At 41.7% G+C, this 18,802-nt stretch overlaps 2 protein-coding genes across 3 annotated transcripts in view; both read right to left on the bottom strand.

The window, feature by feature from the left end:
• Positions 1 to 10,264, bottom strand: part of dyrk4 (dual-specificity tyrosine-(Y)-phosphorylation regulated kinase 4) — a 25,049-nt gene extending 14,785 nt beyond the window's left edge. Inside the window, exons 1-2 of the mRNA XM_005734761.1 lie at positions 10,067 to 10,264; positions 9,451 to 9,520 (exon numbers count right to left, since the gene is read on the bottom strand). Of these exons, the coding sequence (XP_005734818.1) occupies positions 9,451 to 9,520; positions 10,067 to 10,098 (102 nt within the window). The 5' untranslated portion in view covers positions 10,099 to 10,264. The remainder of the gene's footprint in view (positions 1 to 9,450; positions 9,521 to 10,066) is intronic.
• A 2,795-nt stretch (positions 10,265 to 13,059) lies between these two features.
• Positions 13,060 to 18,802, bottom strand: part of wfdc1 (WAP four-disulfide core domain 1) — a 10,145-nt gene continuing 4,402 nt past the window's right edge. Inside the window, exons 3-8 of one of the 2 annotated variants that reach the window (XM_005734759.1) lie at positions 15,692 to 15,887; positions 15,445 to 15,528; positions 14,862 to 15,002; positions 14,376 to 14,426; positions 14,233 to 14,287; positions 13,060 to 14,137 (exon numbers count right to left, since the gene is read on the bottom strand). In XM_005734759.1, the coding sequence (XP_005734816.1) occupies positions 14,128 to 14,137; positions 14,233 to 14,287; positions 14,376 to 14,426; positions 14,862 to 15,002; positions 15,445 to 15,528; positions 15,692 to 15,887 (537 nt within the window). In that variant the 3' untranslated portion in view covers positions 13,060 to 14,127. Of the gene's footprint in view, positions 14,138 to 14,227; positions 14,288 to 14,375; positions 14,427 to 14,861; positions 15,003 to 15,444; positions 15,529 to 15,691; positions 15,888 to 18,802 lie in introns of both variants that reach the window. The other variant, XM_005734760.1, reaches the window with a different exon arrangement.

The following is an 18,802-nucleotide window of genomic DNA, read 5'->3' as shown; positions in this document are numbered from 1 at the left end:
GGGCCCTTTCACAACAGCCATTCTGACAGTTTATGGCCAGGTAAACTCAGGTGGAACTATCATTTATTACACTGAGCCAAAAAAGACATGATTAAAATGTTTAATTACCTTTGTTTACCCTGCTGTAAAATGTCAAAATGGCTGCTGTTTACAACAAAACAAAACCTATTTGCATCATGTTTATCTCATGATGCAAATGTAAGACGAGATTATTTGCTTTCCAGTGACTAATCCACACTGCAGGAGGGAAACAACTCAGTGCTCCATGTGCTGATTAGCCCGGAACCAGTACAAGAGATGAATATGATAAGACGACAGCAGTTATGCAACAACAATGGCTACTTCAGTAATCAGCTCTGGGAATGAGCATCTATTGAGGAAGCTGCTGCTACTACCCTCATTATACTCTTATCTGTTCTCTTGTTCTCTTATTTCTCTTGCTGTATTTGTTTAGTCAGACATACAATCCTGTTTCCAAAGACGTTTAAATGCTTGAAATTAAGCTGGCAATGACAACTGGAAAATTAGATAATGCAAAGCTCACAAATTCAGATTTCTAGGCAGAAGGTTAGTAACATGACTGGGTCTATAAAAGAACAATTACAAGGGGCTATGGATGAAAGAGCCAGGGTAGCATCTGCGATACTAGCAGGTAGCTAAAATTCTATATAAAGCAATTATTTAATATACTAAATTCCCAAATACCTAGAGTGTAGTTCAAATAAAATGTCATGCAAGACACAATCTGCCTTTCACTTTAGACAGTAACCTAGCATCTCATTTTGAAATCAAGCTGTATGATAAATAATGCTGAATAATCTTGCAGCATTATTTTTGGACAATGACCAAATATAAAGAAGGTGCTACCAATGATAAGTTAAGGTTTAGAGCTGAGCCACTGAGAGTATTTGTCCCCTGTTGGTGGAGAAGCCATCCAAGAGGGAGGTGAACATCGTGACAGTGAACACGCGGTCCTCTCAGAGGTGGAAGGACTCCTTTAAGTCTCATTAATATTGACAAAACTCATTACCATGCATCTGTACTGCAGCATGACTGGAAAAGGGGGGTTAGATGAGAATATTGACTTCACTCTCATGTGCATGCTAAAAATAAAAGCAGCTTAGCCAAGCATAAAGACTCGAAACGAGATGAAACAGCTATCTTGACTGCACATAGAGGACTGTAAACCTTGCCACACTTATCCTGGAAGAGTATTTAAGCAGCTTCTGTTTTGTCACCCAGGTGACAACACATTAGACGCCGCATGAGAGCACCTGAAGTAAAAAACTCAGATATGGAGTATAGAAACAATGAGAACAGAAAAATCAAGAAACAAAGGATCACAGTTTATTGACGGGTGTCATAGCACAAAATGTAAAGCCTGTGAGCATTTCTTTAAAATAAATCAATAAAAACCAAAATAAATTCTAACTAAAAACAGATAAGTGGGTGTGGCTGTCTGGAGAATGGAAACAAATGATTGCCTTTAGTCCCATCTAGGCAGTCCTGTTGCTAAATATACCTCTGGGTTGACCCTCCTGTTCCTACCCCAGCAGCAGCCATGGAGGAGGCTAAAACCACAGCAGGCAGGTGAGGTCCCGTCTTCCCACATAGCACATCTCCTCCATGCTGTCACAGCCGCAGCCTCAACGACATCTCAACCTCTAGACACTATTTCCATCCAGAGGTGCCGTAACGACAGATGGCCTCTTGTTTGAGGAGCAAATGAAAAGATTATGATTGCAGTGATGATACCAGGCCTGCATTTCCAGTAGGTTTTTGGTCTAGTTGAGCTCCATTTGTTAAAAAACAAAAATTTCTCCAACTTGACAGAACCTCGATGCTACAAACCTAAGCGATGATAAGTTTCCATAAACGATAAGTTCCCTGAAAACTTCTTGTGACTCTGAACAGTACTCCTCTACAATCTGGACCTTGCTTCATCGAGTTATTCATTTAGACGAGGTTATATTCCAAACCTCTGTGGTTTCTTCTCTGTCAGGTTTCTGCAAAGTATTTTTCTCTGCCCCAGGTTTTATCCAGAACAGAGAGGCAGACTGCCGACAGACACTGAGAGGATGCTATTGCTTTGTGCGGTTGCTATTATGAGTGAGGGAGTGCTCTCTGTCTGCTGCTGCCAGTGACGTATGGATGGGACTTGACTGGGGACCCATCCTGAGCCGGAGACAAAGCAGCAGGGGCCTGGCACTGACTTTGCCGTAAAATAGGCCTCTGGGAGTGAAGGACAGGGGGTGGGAAGTGGTGAGCTGGGACTAGGCAGATGAGAAAAGACAGGTACAGAGCTCATCATCCTCCCAGGTGGGCACTTCGTGGGGAAGTCAGATGGGGAGGTGGTGCAGCTCTAATGGCCCTCCCATGTGGTTCAACAGATGCCTGCAACTTTCCTCTTCCTTCTCACTTGTCACTGTATCCTGGAGACAAAGACAACGGGGATGTTATATCCCCCTGCCTGCTTCTCCTTATCCACCCCTCCATCTCTTCTACTCTTCTACACCTCTTTAGCTGCTTTACTTGCTGCACAAACCCCTGTGAGATGCTACAGTCTTGCTAACAAACAGCTTAGCCACCCCACCCTCCTGTAGCTACCCCTGGCCTCCTGCCTGCTACACACAGCAGCAGAAACAGCAGAGCCCACAGCAGGACAGGAGACAAATACTGACTATAGCTTTTTACTGCAGATAGTCATTGGGTAACCAAGTGTTGTAATTATCTCTCTGTATTTCTTTTTAATTTATTGCCGATGATTAAATGATTTATCGGAGGAGCTCTCTATTTAAAGTCCAGTTATTAGGGAGGTAAGAGTGCAACAGTTCATATTAAATGTTGCAGTCATACCAAAGACCAAAGGACACGCTGTCAGTAAGCACAAGCACTCTGTGCTCACACAGGTTCCACCCCTCCACTAAAAATAAAATCTGTAAATCACCATGTTTTGGTGACAGGAAAAATGTTGCTATTCCTGTAGCATGAAGCACCAGGGTACTGTATTCCATTACTGCTCAGTCAGCCAGTTGGGACACTTGAGGTACAGTAGCTGCTGTATCACTTCTCTCATCCTGTATTCTCTTGTCCTGTATTATTTCATTCATTTGCCCCTCAACCAGCTGGATCAGTCATATAACTGGGCTATACCTTTTTAATGTCTCTGATCTGGATAGAACGAACAGTAAGTCTGTTAAGTCATGACCAACCTGCCACCTCTGAGAGGACTGCAACCTGGTGCCTTACATGCTGTTGGGCCTTTGGCTAATCGCTGCCAGGTGCAGGCAAATTGAAAGAAGATGAGTTATCGGCCAAAACAGACCGTGTCAGTGTCCCCTCCCACATGGCAGAGAGGTATGTGGGTAGTGTGACCCGGCTGGCAGGTGCAATGCAGCATCTGCAGTTTTAAATGCACAGCAGACGTCTCAGTAACAGCATGTCACCATGTGCAATATGGGTCAAGTTCACAAGGTGGCACAACCACATACACTTTAGTCGCACAGGTGATTATAAACTCACTTGTAACATACATTATATGTAAACAGTTTTTGTGCAAAAGTGCAAATTTTGCAAAGGTGTTGTGGCTAAGATCCCCAGTCTGTTAAACCTACTGTGAAAATAAATTAGTTCATTTCTGAAGAACAATAACGATGTCGTCATTGAGTCGCTGCATTAAAAGAGCATCTGATAATCTGTTTTTATTAAAGTAATTACAATCAAGCCACATTCTGAATATTAGCCCGCTCAGCCCCATTCTCTATAAGGAGGTCTGTGTGCTTGTATCTGTGTGATTGCATTCATGTTTGCTATGTTAGTGTCTGTGTTTCTTTATTTGAGTAAAGCTGAAAATTAAGCAGTTCCCAGGCAAGCGAAATCTTATTAGGCACGTGGAGAGGCTCTCTCCAGCAGGGTGAAGACGGTGAGACAAAAACAGGCAAATAACCTCAAGTCGACTTGTGTCCATCAACAGAAACACAAGCCACCGTTTGTAGTAAAACATTGTCTAAATTTGGAAAAGTATCTGCCCTGTTTGACAAAAACATCCTGCAATCAAATCAACTGAGCAGATTTGTCCTGATGAATAAATTAATGAATTGATTTATAATAAGAAAATATCAATGAGGATATTTTCCAATAATGGGGACATTTTGTGGTTAACACTGTTGCTTTAGACCAAAGTCTTGTTTGTTGTCCTGAGTGGGATTTCTGGCTTTCTCCCAGAGGTTCGGTTAATTACCAGTTTTAAATAGACTGAAGGTGTGAGGTGCTACCTGTCTACCTGCCCCTCCTCTCACCCCTCGACAGCTGGGATACGCCGCAGCTCCTCCAAACCCTGAACTGGATAAGCCTTTAAAGCAAACCAGTGAATATTTTCTAATGTTTAAGTTGTAACGTATGTCATAAAATAGCAAATAAAAGCAAAATCAAAGACAAACATGAAATTAAACGGCACTATGTGATATGATGTCATGATATGATCTGAGGCTAACAAAGTGTGAGGAGTCAGATTTCTAAAAACGAAAGATTGTGACAAAAAGCTGCTGAACTCTCTTCAAACACATAATATTTATTTTACTTCAATATTGTATTGTTGTGATTTATATGTTTGTGTGGGGTGTTCGATGGTTGTGGAGGCTGACCTACTACTTCATATTTGTGTCAACTGTGCTGGCCCGTCGGGACCACCTACATGTATAATCCTCCCATGCACTATAATACAATCTTCACCATTTCATGTACTGTAATAACCACAAACAGATATACAAGAGCTTCCTGTCTGCCTCCTTTATCAGACAGACTGTCACAGAAAACACCAGAATTGGGCCACAGGTCATTTTTCTGTGGCCTTGATCGGGGGTTGATGGGGCTGTGGTGGAATTATTATACTTCCCCATCGTGGCACCGACAGATAAACCCCTCACTGTTTGAGATTAATCCAACATACAGACTGAATGCTTGCTACCCGTTGCACCCATGTTGAATGCCTCAACACAGAAAGAAATCCCAAAGATTTTAACTGTAACTAAAATAAAATGTTATGTGGTCATAAAAGCTGTGATTCAGTCACAAAATAGTCTTTTTTAAACATTTTGCGTTGCTATTTCTTCACCTCTCTTAATCTTTTGAGCTGCAGTGAGACACATAGTCAACAGCCAAAAGTACTCCTGCAGGTCTAACTGTTCTTCGCACTGCATCGCTGTGCAGCTATTCTCTGAAAACCATTAAAAACACGCTGGAAGTCTTTTCTGTTTGTGAAATTTTAAAAGGCCGGGAAACCGATTGTACTGATGCCCTACAACTACAAGAATAAAAACACAAAACATATTCTAGCTCAGTAACAGTCGATAGCCTGGCTGGGTTTAGTCTCATCAACATTGATTGGATCCAGCTTTGGATACTCCGAGCTCTGTTGTTCTGTTCACATCAAAACTAAATATTTTGGAGATATTCAATGCATTCAAGTTAAAAGTCATGATGTCTCTACAGCAGTTCTACTGATACAATCTCTAGTAAGACACCATAGCCTATATTTATCTTATTCTTTCTAAATTAATATAGAGCTGGAAGTCTTACCTCATGAATTATTCTTTCATCTAAGATCTGCGGCATTCCTTCCCTGGAATGAGCCCTGACCCAGGGCCCCATGTCTGGCTCACACCGCTGCACTGTTATTTCAATAAACCCAATAAGATGAAATTAATTGGCCTGCTTGTGAGGCAGCTGAGGCGTAAAATGTTTGCAGGTGCATGTGTGTGTCAGAGTTCAGCTCTATAATCAAAATGTGTGTGTGTGATATGTTTCGCTGCTAAATATGTTTACAACACCGCAGGATTTACCCCGTGTGCGGTGCGGGCGCTGACCTAAATGCCCCAGACTCTGCCCTGCCAGGTTTGAGAACCTGAGGATGGAGTCGGCGCGCTTGTGCCATCAGACCTGTGTGAGTGATGATGGCCTGACATCTCTGGCAGCTCTGTGACCACAAACCTTGTCTACAAATGGGTCTAATGTTGCACCAAGTGAGCTATAATCTCCAGGCAACACAGCATTTAATTTTCCATTTTCAGCTTTCCTAGAAACCATCCCCTCCTTTACTTTCTAATCATCAGTTGGCAAGCTAAGTTATGGTAACCCACCAACCAGCCAACCTTTTTGCGTCCCAGTGGTGGGACAAAGTTGAGCCTTATCACCTAGGTAAGATCAACTGTCCACTTCTGACCCCAAAGTACTTACTCTCCTGTCACCTACCACAACAAGCCTTTGCACCAGCCGGGTACGAAGCAGCCAATGTTTGAGCTAGACAAAGACAGACAATATACAGCCTTCAAAGTGTATCATTAGCACAAACTGCAGGATTTAATCTCATGGCTCGCATGATGGATGCAAACAATGAAGAATGAAACATTCATTGAGTCCTTCCCCATTTCTACAGGTGTATACTGACACACTCTGGCTAGCACAGGCGTGGCTTAAAGGTAAATCCTGATTAATGTGATCCTGATTATGTAATACAATTACAAGCTTTCATGAGAGGAAGTGCAATTATAATTACATAAATGATCATCATAGTAAAAGACACAAATACTTATTATTAGTGGGGGTTTTAAACACTTTTCATTTTCAGCCAACAGTGAAGTTTGGATTTGCTGCTTCAATCAAAACTGTGCAAAACTACTAGATGATTTGAAGTAGTCACATCTCATATTCTTAGATATTGTATTATACTGTAAAACTGTGTAGGAATCAGTGAACCAATCGCAACAAATGTGTCCTTTTATATAACGATATTTTAGATTAGACCAGATTACACAACAATTCTCCTGAGCCTATGGAGATGGAACGAAAGGGTGCGATGGGGGAGGACGTTGGCATACCCTGCAGCTCGGTACTGCATGACTCACTGTTAAAGGAAAACAGACACTTCATGCAACTAAACCAGACACTCATTAACTAAACTCCCTGGGTGGCTGTTTACACAGCATTCTTTGTAGATCCAATTAATGTTTATCAGCCGAGGAGTGTTCTGGCCTCTTGATCCTCTCCGGGGCAGCATCGCTACACCTCCTCACCATTGTGAAATTTAGCCGTGACTTGGTGGCCTAACCAGGATCACACCTTGGCAGTATGAGACCTGCCCAGCTTGCAGGAACCAGTGGGAGGAATAGCAATCGCTGGCAGAAATGAAAATGTTGCTATGGCTGGAACTATTTTGGTGATCATGGAGATTCACATGTTGACACGAGTGAGAGCCATGTGACAAACAAGCCGCAGGCCGTTCAGTTGGCACACATAACATCTTCCATGCATAAACATAAACTCGAGGGAACACAGTGCAGCAAAGCAGATCCGCAAACACGCTCGGAATGAGAAACAAGAAACGATCGTTTGATTAGGACATGATTAGAATTAAGCTCATCGTACTTCAGATGTAATTTACGCGCAGAGTCAACTTTGCAGTAAAGTGACAGTGTGAACTCTGTGCTCGCTGACATCGATATCAGCCTGTCATTCAGAAGAGGTGAACCCTATGTCTCTCTAAATGACCGGCTTTTATTCAGGGGTCCGGTGTCATCAAGGAACAAAGCAGTGATGAGAAACTCTATCAGGGGCAAGGTTCATTAGAATAATAGGGTGGCACACTCTTTATTCCACATTCTGTGGAGGTGGCTGACCAGGTGCAATGCAGTGAAGCATGTCAAGAAGTGCAAGAAATATAATCAAGGTCTTAATCTAACGTAGTCTGCTACTGTGTTTTTATACAAGCTTTTATAAAACTTTTATGCAGGCATTTCAGTGCTAAATTTCAACTGCAGATCTGCTATTCCAATTACACTATTTAATGTTACAACTTTATTCAGCTAATTCATGAGCCATGGGGTAAGAAATCTCTTAACATAGAGATGTGCACGTGCATGAAGCTCCCAAACATTGAGCTTCAGTAACGGGATGAATGTCCATATGTAAGTCATATATGTCCAAGTACATGCATGAGTCACTGTGAGATATAAAAATCATTCTTAAATGATCAAGTGGACTTGAGCAGTGAGTCATAATATACGAAAGCTGCAAACTTGAAAAGACACTGCCTGCTCCAGTCTCAGCAAGCATCTGTTGAGAGCAGCTGCTTGCGTCCGTATTTTGCAATGACGCAAATGCTTCGCATCGATAGCCTAACTTAGAAAACCAGAAAATCTTTTGAACTGACACCCTAACCATCCGTGGCAGCTTCAAATGATGCCTCAGCTACCACTCTATCAAATATCTCACTGATGATCAAAGATTTTTCAGCCTTCTTATGTTGGGCATCTTTGAGCTCAACAACCTGTGGGGAGTTCTATTGCTAATTAATAAGGATATCTGTTTGAGGGCCTTTTTTAAGTGTCGGGATCAAAGAATAAGAGGAGCCATGATAGGATTAAACAAGGATGCGTTTAGCTGACCCACTCTGCAGTATGCAGTAATCCACATGGAAGACACAACCCGAGCTTGGCTTGGTTGTGCTGTTTTAAGTGACGATGGGCTTTCTTATTGCTGTGATTTGGCCCTCTCCACAGGTCATTAAATTCCCACTCTCTCAAACCCAACACACACACATGCAATGTCAATCTGGTGTCCCCAATTCCCCAAATTCATATGTTCTCTCGTTTGTTTCTCCACCTTGCTCATCTATTTTCTTTATCAAAATATCCCTGCTTTACTTAAAAATAGTCTGAATGACGCTGAACCCAGGATGCTTTACAGAAAGACAACAGTGAGCATGATCTTTGTTGCATTAAAGGATGCAGTAATTTCTCCTCCACTGGTCTTTGTCCACTATTGGCAAAGAGGTCCAAACTGTATTAAAAGTTTAATCAACAGTAACTATAAAAGTGTCCGATAGGAGCTCAGCGAGGGAGGTCTCAGGTGCTTTGAAACACACTAATCCCTTCATGCAGAAGGGAGGGAGTGGGCGAATCAGTCCACCCCTGCATGAATGTGTCCTTGCAGGGCACAGTTTAAAGCTGTGGAACCTTCCAGGAAGAAGAGATGATGGGGTTAACACAGGTGTCAGCGCGGAAAGCTTCAGATATGGGACGCGTGTAACGTCATAGCTATTCGCCATCGAGTAGTTTTGCTCTTCCCAGCAAATGGGAATAGAGCACATCTCTCAGATGCTTCCATGGTGCAGGCCAAGAACTTTACAAGGGAGAGCATGTTCCCCAATAAATCACTTCTGCTGAGAGCACACAATCACCCAAATAACATTTATTTAATGGCCTGCAGATGAACTCGGGGTGTTTGGTTACTTGGAGGCCTTCCGTCACCCCACAAAACCTTGGCAACAACAATAACTTATGTAATACATTAAGCTTTCATGATGGCAAAATTAAAAGAAAAAACCCCCCTCAAGATTTAGTATACAGTTGAAATAATAAAGCACAGTGGTAAGACGAATTGCTGTTTCCATACCTTGATCAGAAGGGGAAATGTGCATTTTCTCTCCTTTAAAAGCTTATCCAGCTTATTTTTGGGGCCGTTTCTGTTCAAAGAAAGAAAGATTATAGTATAACAACATAAACCTGCTGCTTTATCAACTGCAGATTAAACTACTCTTCAGTTATGCCAACGCATATTGATTCATCTTTCAGAAGCATAAGTCTTGCACAAATTATTGTCATCCTTGTTGCCAACAGTACATCTGCATGTGGTTTCAGACTGAAACCGCATGCAGATGTAATGTTTGCATACTGTGAAGTTTGTTTTTTCTTACAGCAGACACAGACGCGGACTCTTCCTCAGCAGCTTACTGCGTACACTACACTGACACCTTCTGGACACAAGTTTGTCTTTTATTAAACACATTCAACTCTTCTTCCAGTCCATTCATAAAACTGAAAGTATCACTAGGATTAAATAGCTTTATCGGTAAACAGGGAATGTAAAGAAGAGACTCTAAATCCCACTACGAACTAAAAACGTCTACGTTAACTCTTCATGGGCATTTATTTACTTCTTTATATATTTCACTAAATGCAGAGTGCACAGCATTACATGCCACAAACTTCTAAAAGAGGACCACACAAACCTTTTCTCCGAAGACTTGTTGGGCGCGCTCATGTTGACGTGATCAGCAAGGTGGTGTTGATGAAGCGGTTATGCGCGGCATGCCCGCTAGTCAGGTTTTTAGGCGGTAATAACAAACGGCTGGCAGCCTTCGTGCTGTCGTAGTTACCACCACCGGCTTATCCCAAACACAATGGCTGTTGTACACTCAGTGCTCACTGACAGTGTTGTTCTCCCTTTTTTCTGACGTAGGCGCTTAGTTGCACGAGCGCGCCCGTGTGAGAGAGCACGAGACAAAGGGAGAAGAGGACACCCGCTGAGCTACACGTTTCCCACATATTGCAGCACTCAGTGACCACACCGGCAACAGAGACGTAGCACGGCGTAAAGGAGGGACCGCATACTTTCATATTTCTACAAAGATACAAATTCTTTCTAAAAAGATTCCAAATTTCAAAAGAAACTAGTGCTGCTAATGTTAACCTGGTTACCATGTTTCGTTTTAGCCCTTTGAATAAAATATTAAAATATTAAGTAATGTGATAAATAAATAGAAAGAATAATGCAGAATTTGTCTCTGTAGTTCAGAATAACGCTCTTCATTCAAAGTCCAAACAGAGCACTTCGAATAAGCAAGCAGGCGCTAGCATAAGCCCACACCTGCCGCCCAGTACAAACATGCAGACACCCAGTCTACTGAAGACTGGTGGCAAAATCGAGCATTCTTATTTGCTAGCAATGCCATGTTTTCTTGAAATATATTTAATTAAAAACAATTTTTGAAATTACTTCTTAGGGGCATACAGGGAGTGCAGAATTATTAGGCAAGTTGTATTTTTGAGGAATAATGTTATTATTGAACAACAACCATGTTCTCAATGAACCCAAAAAACTCATTAATATCAAAGCTGAATGTTTTTGGAAGTAGTTTTTAGTTTTAGCTATTTTAGGGGGATATCTGTGTGTGCAGGTGACTATTACTGTGCAGAATTATTAGGCAACCTAACCAAAAACAAATATATACCCATTTCAATTATTTATTTTTACCAGTGAAACCAATATAACATCTCCACATTCACAAATATACATTTCTGACATTCAAAAACAAAAACAAATCAGTGACCAATATAGCCACCTTTCTTTGCAAGGACACTCAAAAGCCTGCCATCCATGGATTCTGTCAGTGTTTTGATCTGTTCACCATCAACATTGCGTGCAGCAGCAACCACAGCCTCCCAGACACTGTTCAGAGAGGTGTACTGTTTTCCCTCCTTGTAAATCTCACATTTGATGATGGACCACAGGTTCTCAATGGGGTTCATATCAGGTGAACAAGGAGGCCATGTCATTAGTTTTTCTTCTTTTATACCCTTTCTTGCAGCCACGCTGTGGAGTACTTGGACGCGTGTGATGGAGCATTGTCCTGCATGAAAATCGTGTTTTTCTTGAAGGATGCAGACTTCTTCCTGTACCACTGCTTGAAGAAGGTGTCTTCCAGAAACTGGCAGTAGGACTGGGAGTTGAGCTTGACTCCATCCTCAACCCGAAAAGGCCCCACAAGCTCATCTTTGATGATACCAGCCCAAACCAGTACTCCACCTCCACCTTGCTGGCGTCTGAGTCGGACTGGAGCTCTCTGCCCTTTACCAATCCAGCCACGGGCCCATCCATCTGGCCCATCAAGACTCACTCTCATTTCATCAGTCCATAAAACCTTAGAAAAACCAGTCTTGAGATATTTCTTGGCCCAGTCTTGACGTTTCAGCTTGTGTGTCTTGTTCAGTGGTGGTCGTCTTTCAGCCTTTCTTACCTTGGCCATGTCTCTGAGTATTGCACACCTTGTGCTTTTGGGCACTCCAGTGATGTTGCAGCTCTGAAATATGGCCAAACTGGTGGCAAGTGGCATCTTGGCAGCTGCACGCTTGACTTTTCTCAGTTCATGGGCAGTTACTTTGCGCCTTGGTTTTTCCACACGCTTCTTGCGACCATGTTGACTATTTTGAATGAAATGCTTGATTGTTCGATGATCACGCTTCAGAAGCTTTGCAATTTTGAGACTGCTGCATCCCTCTGCAAGATATCTCACTATTTTTGACTTTTCTGAGCCTGTCAAGTCCTTCTTTTGACCCGTTTTGCCAAAGGAAAGGACGTTGCCTAATAATTATGCACACCTGATATAGGGTGTTGATGTCATTAGACCACACCCCTTCTCATTACAGAGATGCACATCACCTAATATGCTTAATTGGTAGTAGGCTTTCGAGCCTATACAGCTTGGAGTAAGACAACATGCATGAAGAGGATGATGTGGACAAAATACTCATTTGCCTAATAATTCTGCACTCCCTGTATATTGCCTTATCTTTTATTCTCTTGTGTTGTTTATTAATGGAAATCACAGGCTCTAAATCTATTGTCTTAATTTAAGGAAATGTTTGTCTAGCGGGGGAGTGGTGACCTTAACGGCCACCCCCACAACCACCACTACCACTGGCTACCTAACACCGGGGCTTTGTAAAAAGACCCACTGGGTCAGAAAGTGTTCAAGCTTGTTTTTACAAGCTGACTGTGGATTTGTATAACTGCACAAACATTACATGTTTTTGTGCTAAAGAACGCAAATATTTCTGTTCTCTGTCATGAGCAAGATGGGGAACCAAATCAGTGCCATTCTTGCAGAAGTTCTGTTTGTGCAAACTTCCAAACAGTTTCAAATGCAATGTGGTCTAAAGCACTTATTTCAGCTACAAACTGAGGCAGCTCATTTGAAAGCTGTTCTGCTGTTTCTGCTACTAAATGAGAACAAAGAAGTCTGTGTTTCTCTTGGGAAAAGAACCGTGCAATATTATTTTTGCCTTTTCGTTTCATTTTTAGATGAACAGAAAGCTAATTTGACTGCATGCAGATGTACATAAATGTTCTTGGCTTGACAGAATGTGAATAGTATTTTCACACATCTTAAAATGACTTGGGAAAGAGAACCAAAGGACAACTTTTTTTAAAATAAAGTGGTTTATTTAGAATAATCAAGGCAGCGACATAGCACCAATCAGATGGAAATATTCAGACATCACTTTAGTTCTGCACAGAGTGGTTTTCTTTCACGTGTGACCAGCTTATTCTTCTGTTATTATATGCAGCAATTACCGAAGCACCATTTAAATATTTACATGGAAGCAAAATCCCTTTCTTTTATCATGTGTATACTGCAGCAGGGATTATTGTCTCTCATATAGTATGTTAATGAATAACTGTTCTGAACTGGTACATATTTACTGCATAAGTCGTCAAAGAAGTGTAAATGAAATCAGTCTTTTCAAAACGAGTCACTTCCCTTCAGTAGGTTAATTTAAGTTTTCTTTTTCACAGGGGGAGCGTCTCGAATAGGCCTCTTAAATAAACAGTTTTGTCTTTCTTTATTTTGCTTTCCAAGTCACAGTCAGCATCTGTTAGCTTGTACATACCTGCAGCTGTTCTGAATTTACTGATCCACATACTCACATGGTATTATTTTTTAATTAAGAGTTATTAGCGCATAATATAAAACATCTGGATTTTCTTAGCTGACTCACGGCTACACCTGGATTTTTTTTCCTCTTGTCCATAAAACATTCCAGATTTCAGAAGAGGAATTTAGAGCTAAGAATGAAGCCCACATGGTCTTGATTTTTTCCACTGACCAGTCTTAAGAATAGAGAGCATGGCAGTGGATGAAAATAGGAACAAATTATAGAGAGGGGGGAGGGGGCTGCAAAAATCGGGGTTGCTCAGACAATTTTGCTAATCAGCTTCAGTTTGCACCTTGCGCTACCTTCACCAAAAGCCTCTCCTCCTCCCTTTTTGCTGACATCAAACAGAGGGACAAAAGTGCTTTTTTTCTTTGGATGCATGCTGAGAGCGTGAGAAACTCGTCTCCCTGTGGACACGTGACTGACGAGAGGCTGCGAGACAGGGCATTGCGCAGAGGAGGTAGCAGCTGGAGGCGTAGTTTAAAAAAAGGTCAGATCTGATCCCGGTTTAGCTGCGAGCGGATCAAACAGGACTGGACTGATGTCTGAGGTTGTGCTATGCTCGAAGCTGAGTTCAAGTCGACCTGAGCAGGTATGAGAAAAAAAATGGGTTTGTTTACAGGAAAATGCAGATGAGGATGATTTTATTTTTATGTGAGTGGCTGAGAACATACTTCACCCCAGGTGCTTGTGGTGATGCTTTTCATAGCCCACTGCACTGTTAGAGCTGGTACCTATCAAATAAAAAAGCCACAATGATGTCAGACATATTAGCTTTACTTAATATTCAGTTTGAAGCTTTTATTCACTTGAGCTTCTTACCTAAGTAGTCCTTGTAGTCCTTAAAGTATTTGTGTCTCAAGCTACGTCCATCTGTAATTAAAATCACCGTTATATGCACAAACTGAATGAATGGATAAAGTTCCCTCTGTCAAATACTTGGTTTAATATTTCTGCCAACAGCTTCAATCACACGTTATCAGTTCATCTCGTGGCCGTCTATTCATTTGCAAGGTCACTCCAGCATGTTTATTTCAAGATCTATTTCAAAGGAGAAACCTGGCATCTAACAGCGTGCCATTTGCCAAGTTAGAGACACCAGAGCAGAATGCTTGGCACAGCCTGGCATTCTCATCCTGCCCTGTGGCGCTTCAGAGCACAAAGCTTTGAGAGCAGCTCTATCAGACGGTTTTTGTGAAAGTGACATATAGATAGGAGAGAATGTGTGTTAAATTCTACATTTAAAGCCACATCACAATCATATGAGCGATCACTAAAACATTTAAGTCAAGGGAAATAAAATAATACCAGAGTTGCCGCGCTGCTTGATGCACTGTCCCCTGTTAGGGATGCCAGAGGCTGGGTTTCCTGGATTGATGATGTGGCACTCGTAGCCCGTAGGACAGTGCAGAGGCTCATCTCCATCCTCAGTAGTACTGCAGGCCTCAGCTAGTGGGCAAAAAAATACAAAAACCAACGCACTCTGTACACTCTGTATCCAAGGAAACGACAATAAGAAGAGCAAAAGTCATTTTGTGGCACTATATTCTGGCTTTCCTTCAAATAATTAAAAAACAATATTTCCCACAGGAAATGCCAGCATACAAATATAAACTCAAAGTTTTAGAGTTGTTTTTTTTAAAGAAAAATGAGCAGCAAGTCTGCCCTCCTGTTAATATTTGTGGAGCGTTGTATTTGAGACTGGTGGGACTATTACAGTGAAGATGTCTTTACAGTTTGTGATTATTATTGTCACACAGGAAGGGAGGAAAGTGACTTCTGATTAAATATCACTGCACAATAGTGCACTGAAAACTCAAAAATGTTCTGCAGATGGATTTTCTGGACTCACATGTGTGTTACCCTTAACTGTTCAGGTGTGTGCCCTCACCTTGCAAAACCTCTTCAGGACCGTCTAGCAGCCAACCGTTACCCCCCAACCATCGAGGCTTGGGCTGCACCAGCCAGTCCAGAACTGCTCAAAACACACACATCCTTAGCTACTGCAATACTCAACAACAATACGAGGAAAAATATAACTTCCTGCATTTCTGTGAACATCAAAATATTGCCAACCAATAATCACTTTAATATAATTTGAAGCCCTATTTTAACTCCAGTCTGCTGGTTCTGCTGACCTGGTGGTGGCTGCACAGACTCCAGGCAGGCATAGATGCAGCCGTTGTAGCAGCAGCGTTTGTGGCGCTCGCATTCTGAGTCTGAGCGGCAGCCCGGGACCTCGCAGGCTCGCTCTGGTAACATCTGGGGCGGCGGTGGACACCGGTCATTCTTTTGGTGCTGTGTGGACTGGGGATGATTGAGATACTCGTAATCCTGAAAGAGAGAAAGAAAGACATATTAATGTCTGAAATATATCATGGATGAGGTCTGTTACTTTGATGCACGATACCCTCTCTTCTTTATTTAATGTACTGGAACATATTACCCTGGAGGCCAATGTGAGGGCAACACACACAAAAAGAAATAGAGATACCGACTTCAGAATTAGTAGATATTGAGATAGATAGATATATGCTTTTTATTTTTTTAATAACACGGTTAAAAGACAACAGATCATAAAAATGCAGCTCTGGAGTCTGGAGTCACATTAACTTTGCAGGTGTCGCTGTAAACAAAACCATAATAAGTACATTATGGATGTCTCTGTAGGATTTCACATGCTGTTATATAAATGAATTTCAAAATAAAGTAAGTAAAGCTAATCACTGGCCTCCTAATACAAGTTTACTTTGATCAGTTAGTAAAGTTGAAGCACAGTAAGATAAGATAAGATAACCTTAGTCCCACGTGTGGGAAATTTATTTTGTTACAGCAGTGCACAGTGCAAAGTTGCATAGAAGAATTAGAGAAAAAACACTGGAATAATATATCTATGAGATACTGTACACAATGGAATAGAATAAAATAAAAATAAAATACTATATACAATCGAATAAAATAGAATACAAATGTTATATACAAGTATAATACAACAATGCCAGAAAAGAGTATTGCGTTTAGTGTTATTGCTATTGCACATGTGTGGACGTGTGTGTTTGAGCAGTTGAAGTAAAAGCTTAGTTTCACTGTAGACAGGAAGTATTTTCAGAATAGGTGCTGGCTGTGCTGCATGTATGTAGATTAGACTGAGACAGTTTCATTCAGTGTAATAATATCTGTGACCACATTGCAACCAGCAGAGGGCGACAATACACCTGAGGGAGCACATCCAGCACGCACTTAGCTGAACTGTGCACAGGAGCAGTGAAGGTTTGCTTTCTGCATGCATGCCTGCCTACCAATACCTTAACCTGGATTGGTCAGGTGTTTCAGTGTGGGACCGAACACTTACTTCCCTGGTGAATGAGAGGGAGAAAGTAGGCCACTATGAAGCTGAGCAAAGATCCACTTCACACACAGTTCTGGCAAGAACAAGTGGAGGGAAGTGTTTTGTTTTTTTATTACATTTTTTGTTCACTGCTGGTATTGAATATCTGATGTTGTGCACCACAGAATAAGTGACCATTCATTGTTCTGGGGGTTTGTGCACATGGAAATTATTATAGCAAAATCCCAAGAAGCACAGCTGCCATCAACTAAACACCAACTCTCATATTTTCTCACGAACTGTATTTACTTTTCTGGATGAAGCGTCAGTGTTTTCTCTCTTTTTAACTGTATCAAAATGAACAGTTTGGTTTAACCTCGGATCCTCCAGAGCGGAGGAACATATTTGGGGAATATTTTATTAATTGGCTAGAGTTTATTTTCTAAACTGGTCAAGGTAGTGCATCTCTGTCAAACTGTTTGTCATGATGTTGAAAGCACACGGTGCAAGAAACAAGTGAAACTGCAGCATCGTTTCTGAATGGGCCAGAGTGCAGATGAAAGCGAGCAAGAGGAATTTGTTTTTGTTTCTTCTTACACTAGATTTGTAATTAGATAATTGGCTTCTGGGTGGCACACGATCATTAAAACTGTGCTGTTTATTTGGCAGGCTTGCAGGCTGTTCCTCCGAACCAACCAGTGAAACACAAAAGACAAATGTTTGGCACTCATGGTGGCACCACAAACACTTTAAAAATGAATTCGTTTCTTCTGGCAGCTGGGAGCTCGGTGGGTGTTTGGTGTACGGGGTGAGGTCGGCGAGATGGAGAGAACGTTGTGTTCTTCGGTTAATTTGAAATTTCGATTATTTTAGCGAGTTGAAATGAGATTCCTGTTTTGCCTGATACTTTGGGCCTGAAATTTGTTTCTCATCAGTCGTTTTGACACATGGACAGAAACAGGAAATAACTGGATACCTTAGTAAAGCTTTTCATCTCCAAAGAACAAGAATATTGTTTGTCAGTTTGCTGCGGGTGTTGTCTCTGATGTTAGTCGGTGGTCAGTGATTATTTTACCACTCTAATTTTTATGTGTATGCTGGCCTCATACAGACAGGAGTCTACTCCGTACTCATTCACAGCATCTCTTCTGTGAATGAGTACTACAAAGTTTGCTCAGACTGGATAATTACATAATGATTATTACACTATCTGAACTTATCTTATATCCGATCTGTTCCCAGTGTATCCTGCAAACCTCTCCTACAAAAAGCTCAAGCGTGCCCTTCCTGTTTATTCAACTGCATGCTTTTGTGTGTGTGTAGTTTGAACTTGCTCTTAATTATACCATACAGGCAAAAGTGCACACTGCAGGAGCCACTCACTGATTTATTACAGCTCCCCGAGAACGCTACCATCACCCATGCTGGTTCGGACTGTGCTTTGGTTAAATATCTGTTACTCTTCTTTTACTTTAACCACTTTGTTCTCAGTCGTCATCTCATGATTTTTCCACTGCTGTACGCCAGAAGGGCTGTCATGCTCTGTTTCTTGAAGTCTATCATAAAATCTCACACACATCTCTCAGATGTTCCACAGTGTTTATTTACACTCCTGTCTGCTGCTTCTCCCCAATAAAGAAACTGCCAGCAGGCTTGTGTGTGATGTTCATGAATATCTGTGGGAATATTTTCCCCTCCATCTATCTATCTGTCACTGTCTGTACTCCATCTCGCTCACTCTTTGATGCTTTCATTTTCTTTCTTCCCCTGCTGTTGGTGTCGAAAAGCAACATGACAGTAGCTTTAAAGTCTGATCTCAGTTGCTGATTCTTTCACTCGTTCCAATTTCTCACAGAGAGGTGATGGGGAGAAGCCACCACGCCTGGCTCCTTAACTGAACTGAAATCTGACCATTTGAAGT

This window comes from Pundamilia nyererei, unplaced genomic scaffold (genome assembly GCF_000239375.1).
Source record: "Pundamilia nyererei isolate P.nyererei 1_Seehausen unplaced genomic scaffold, PunNye1.0 scaffold00060, whole genome shotgun sequence".
NCBI lineage: Eukaryota > Metazoa > Chordata > Actinopteri > Cichliformes > Cichlidae > Pundamilia > Pundamilia nyererei.
This window is presented reverse-complemented; position numbering and strand designations above follow the sequence as displayed.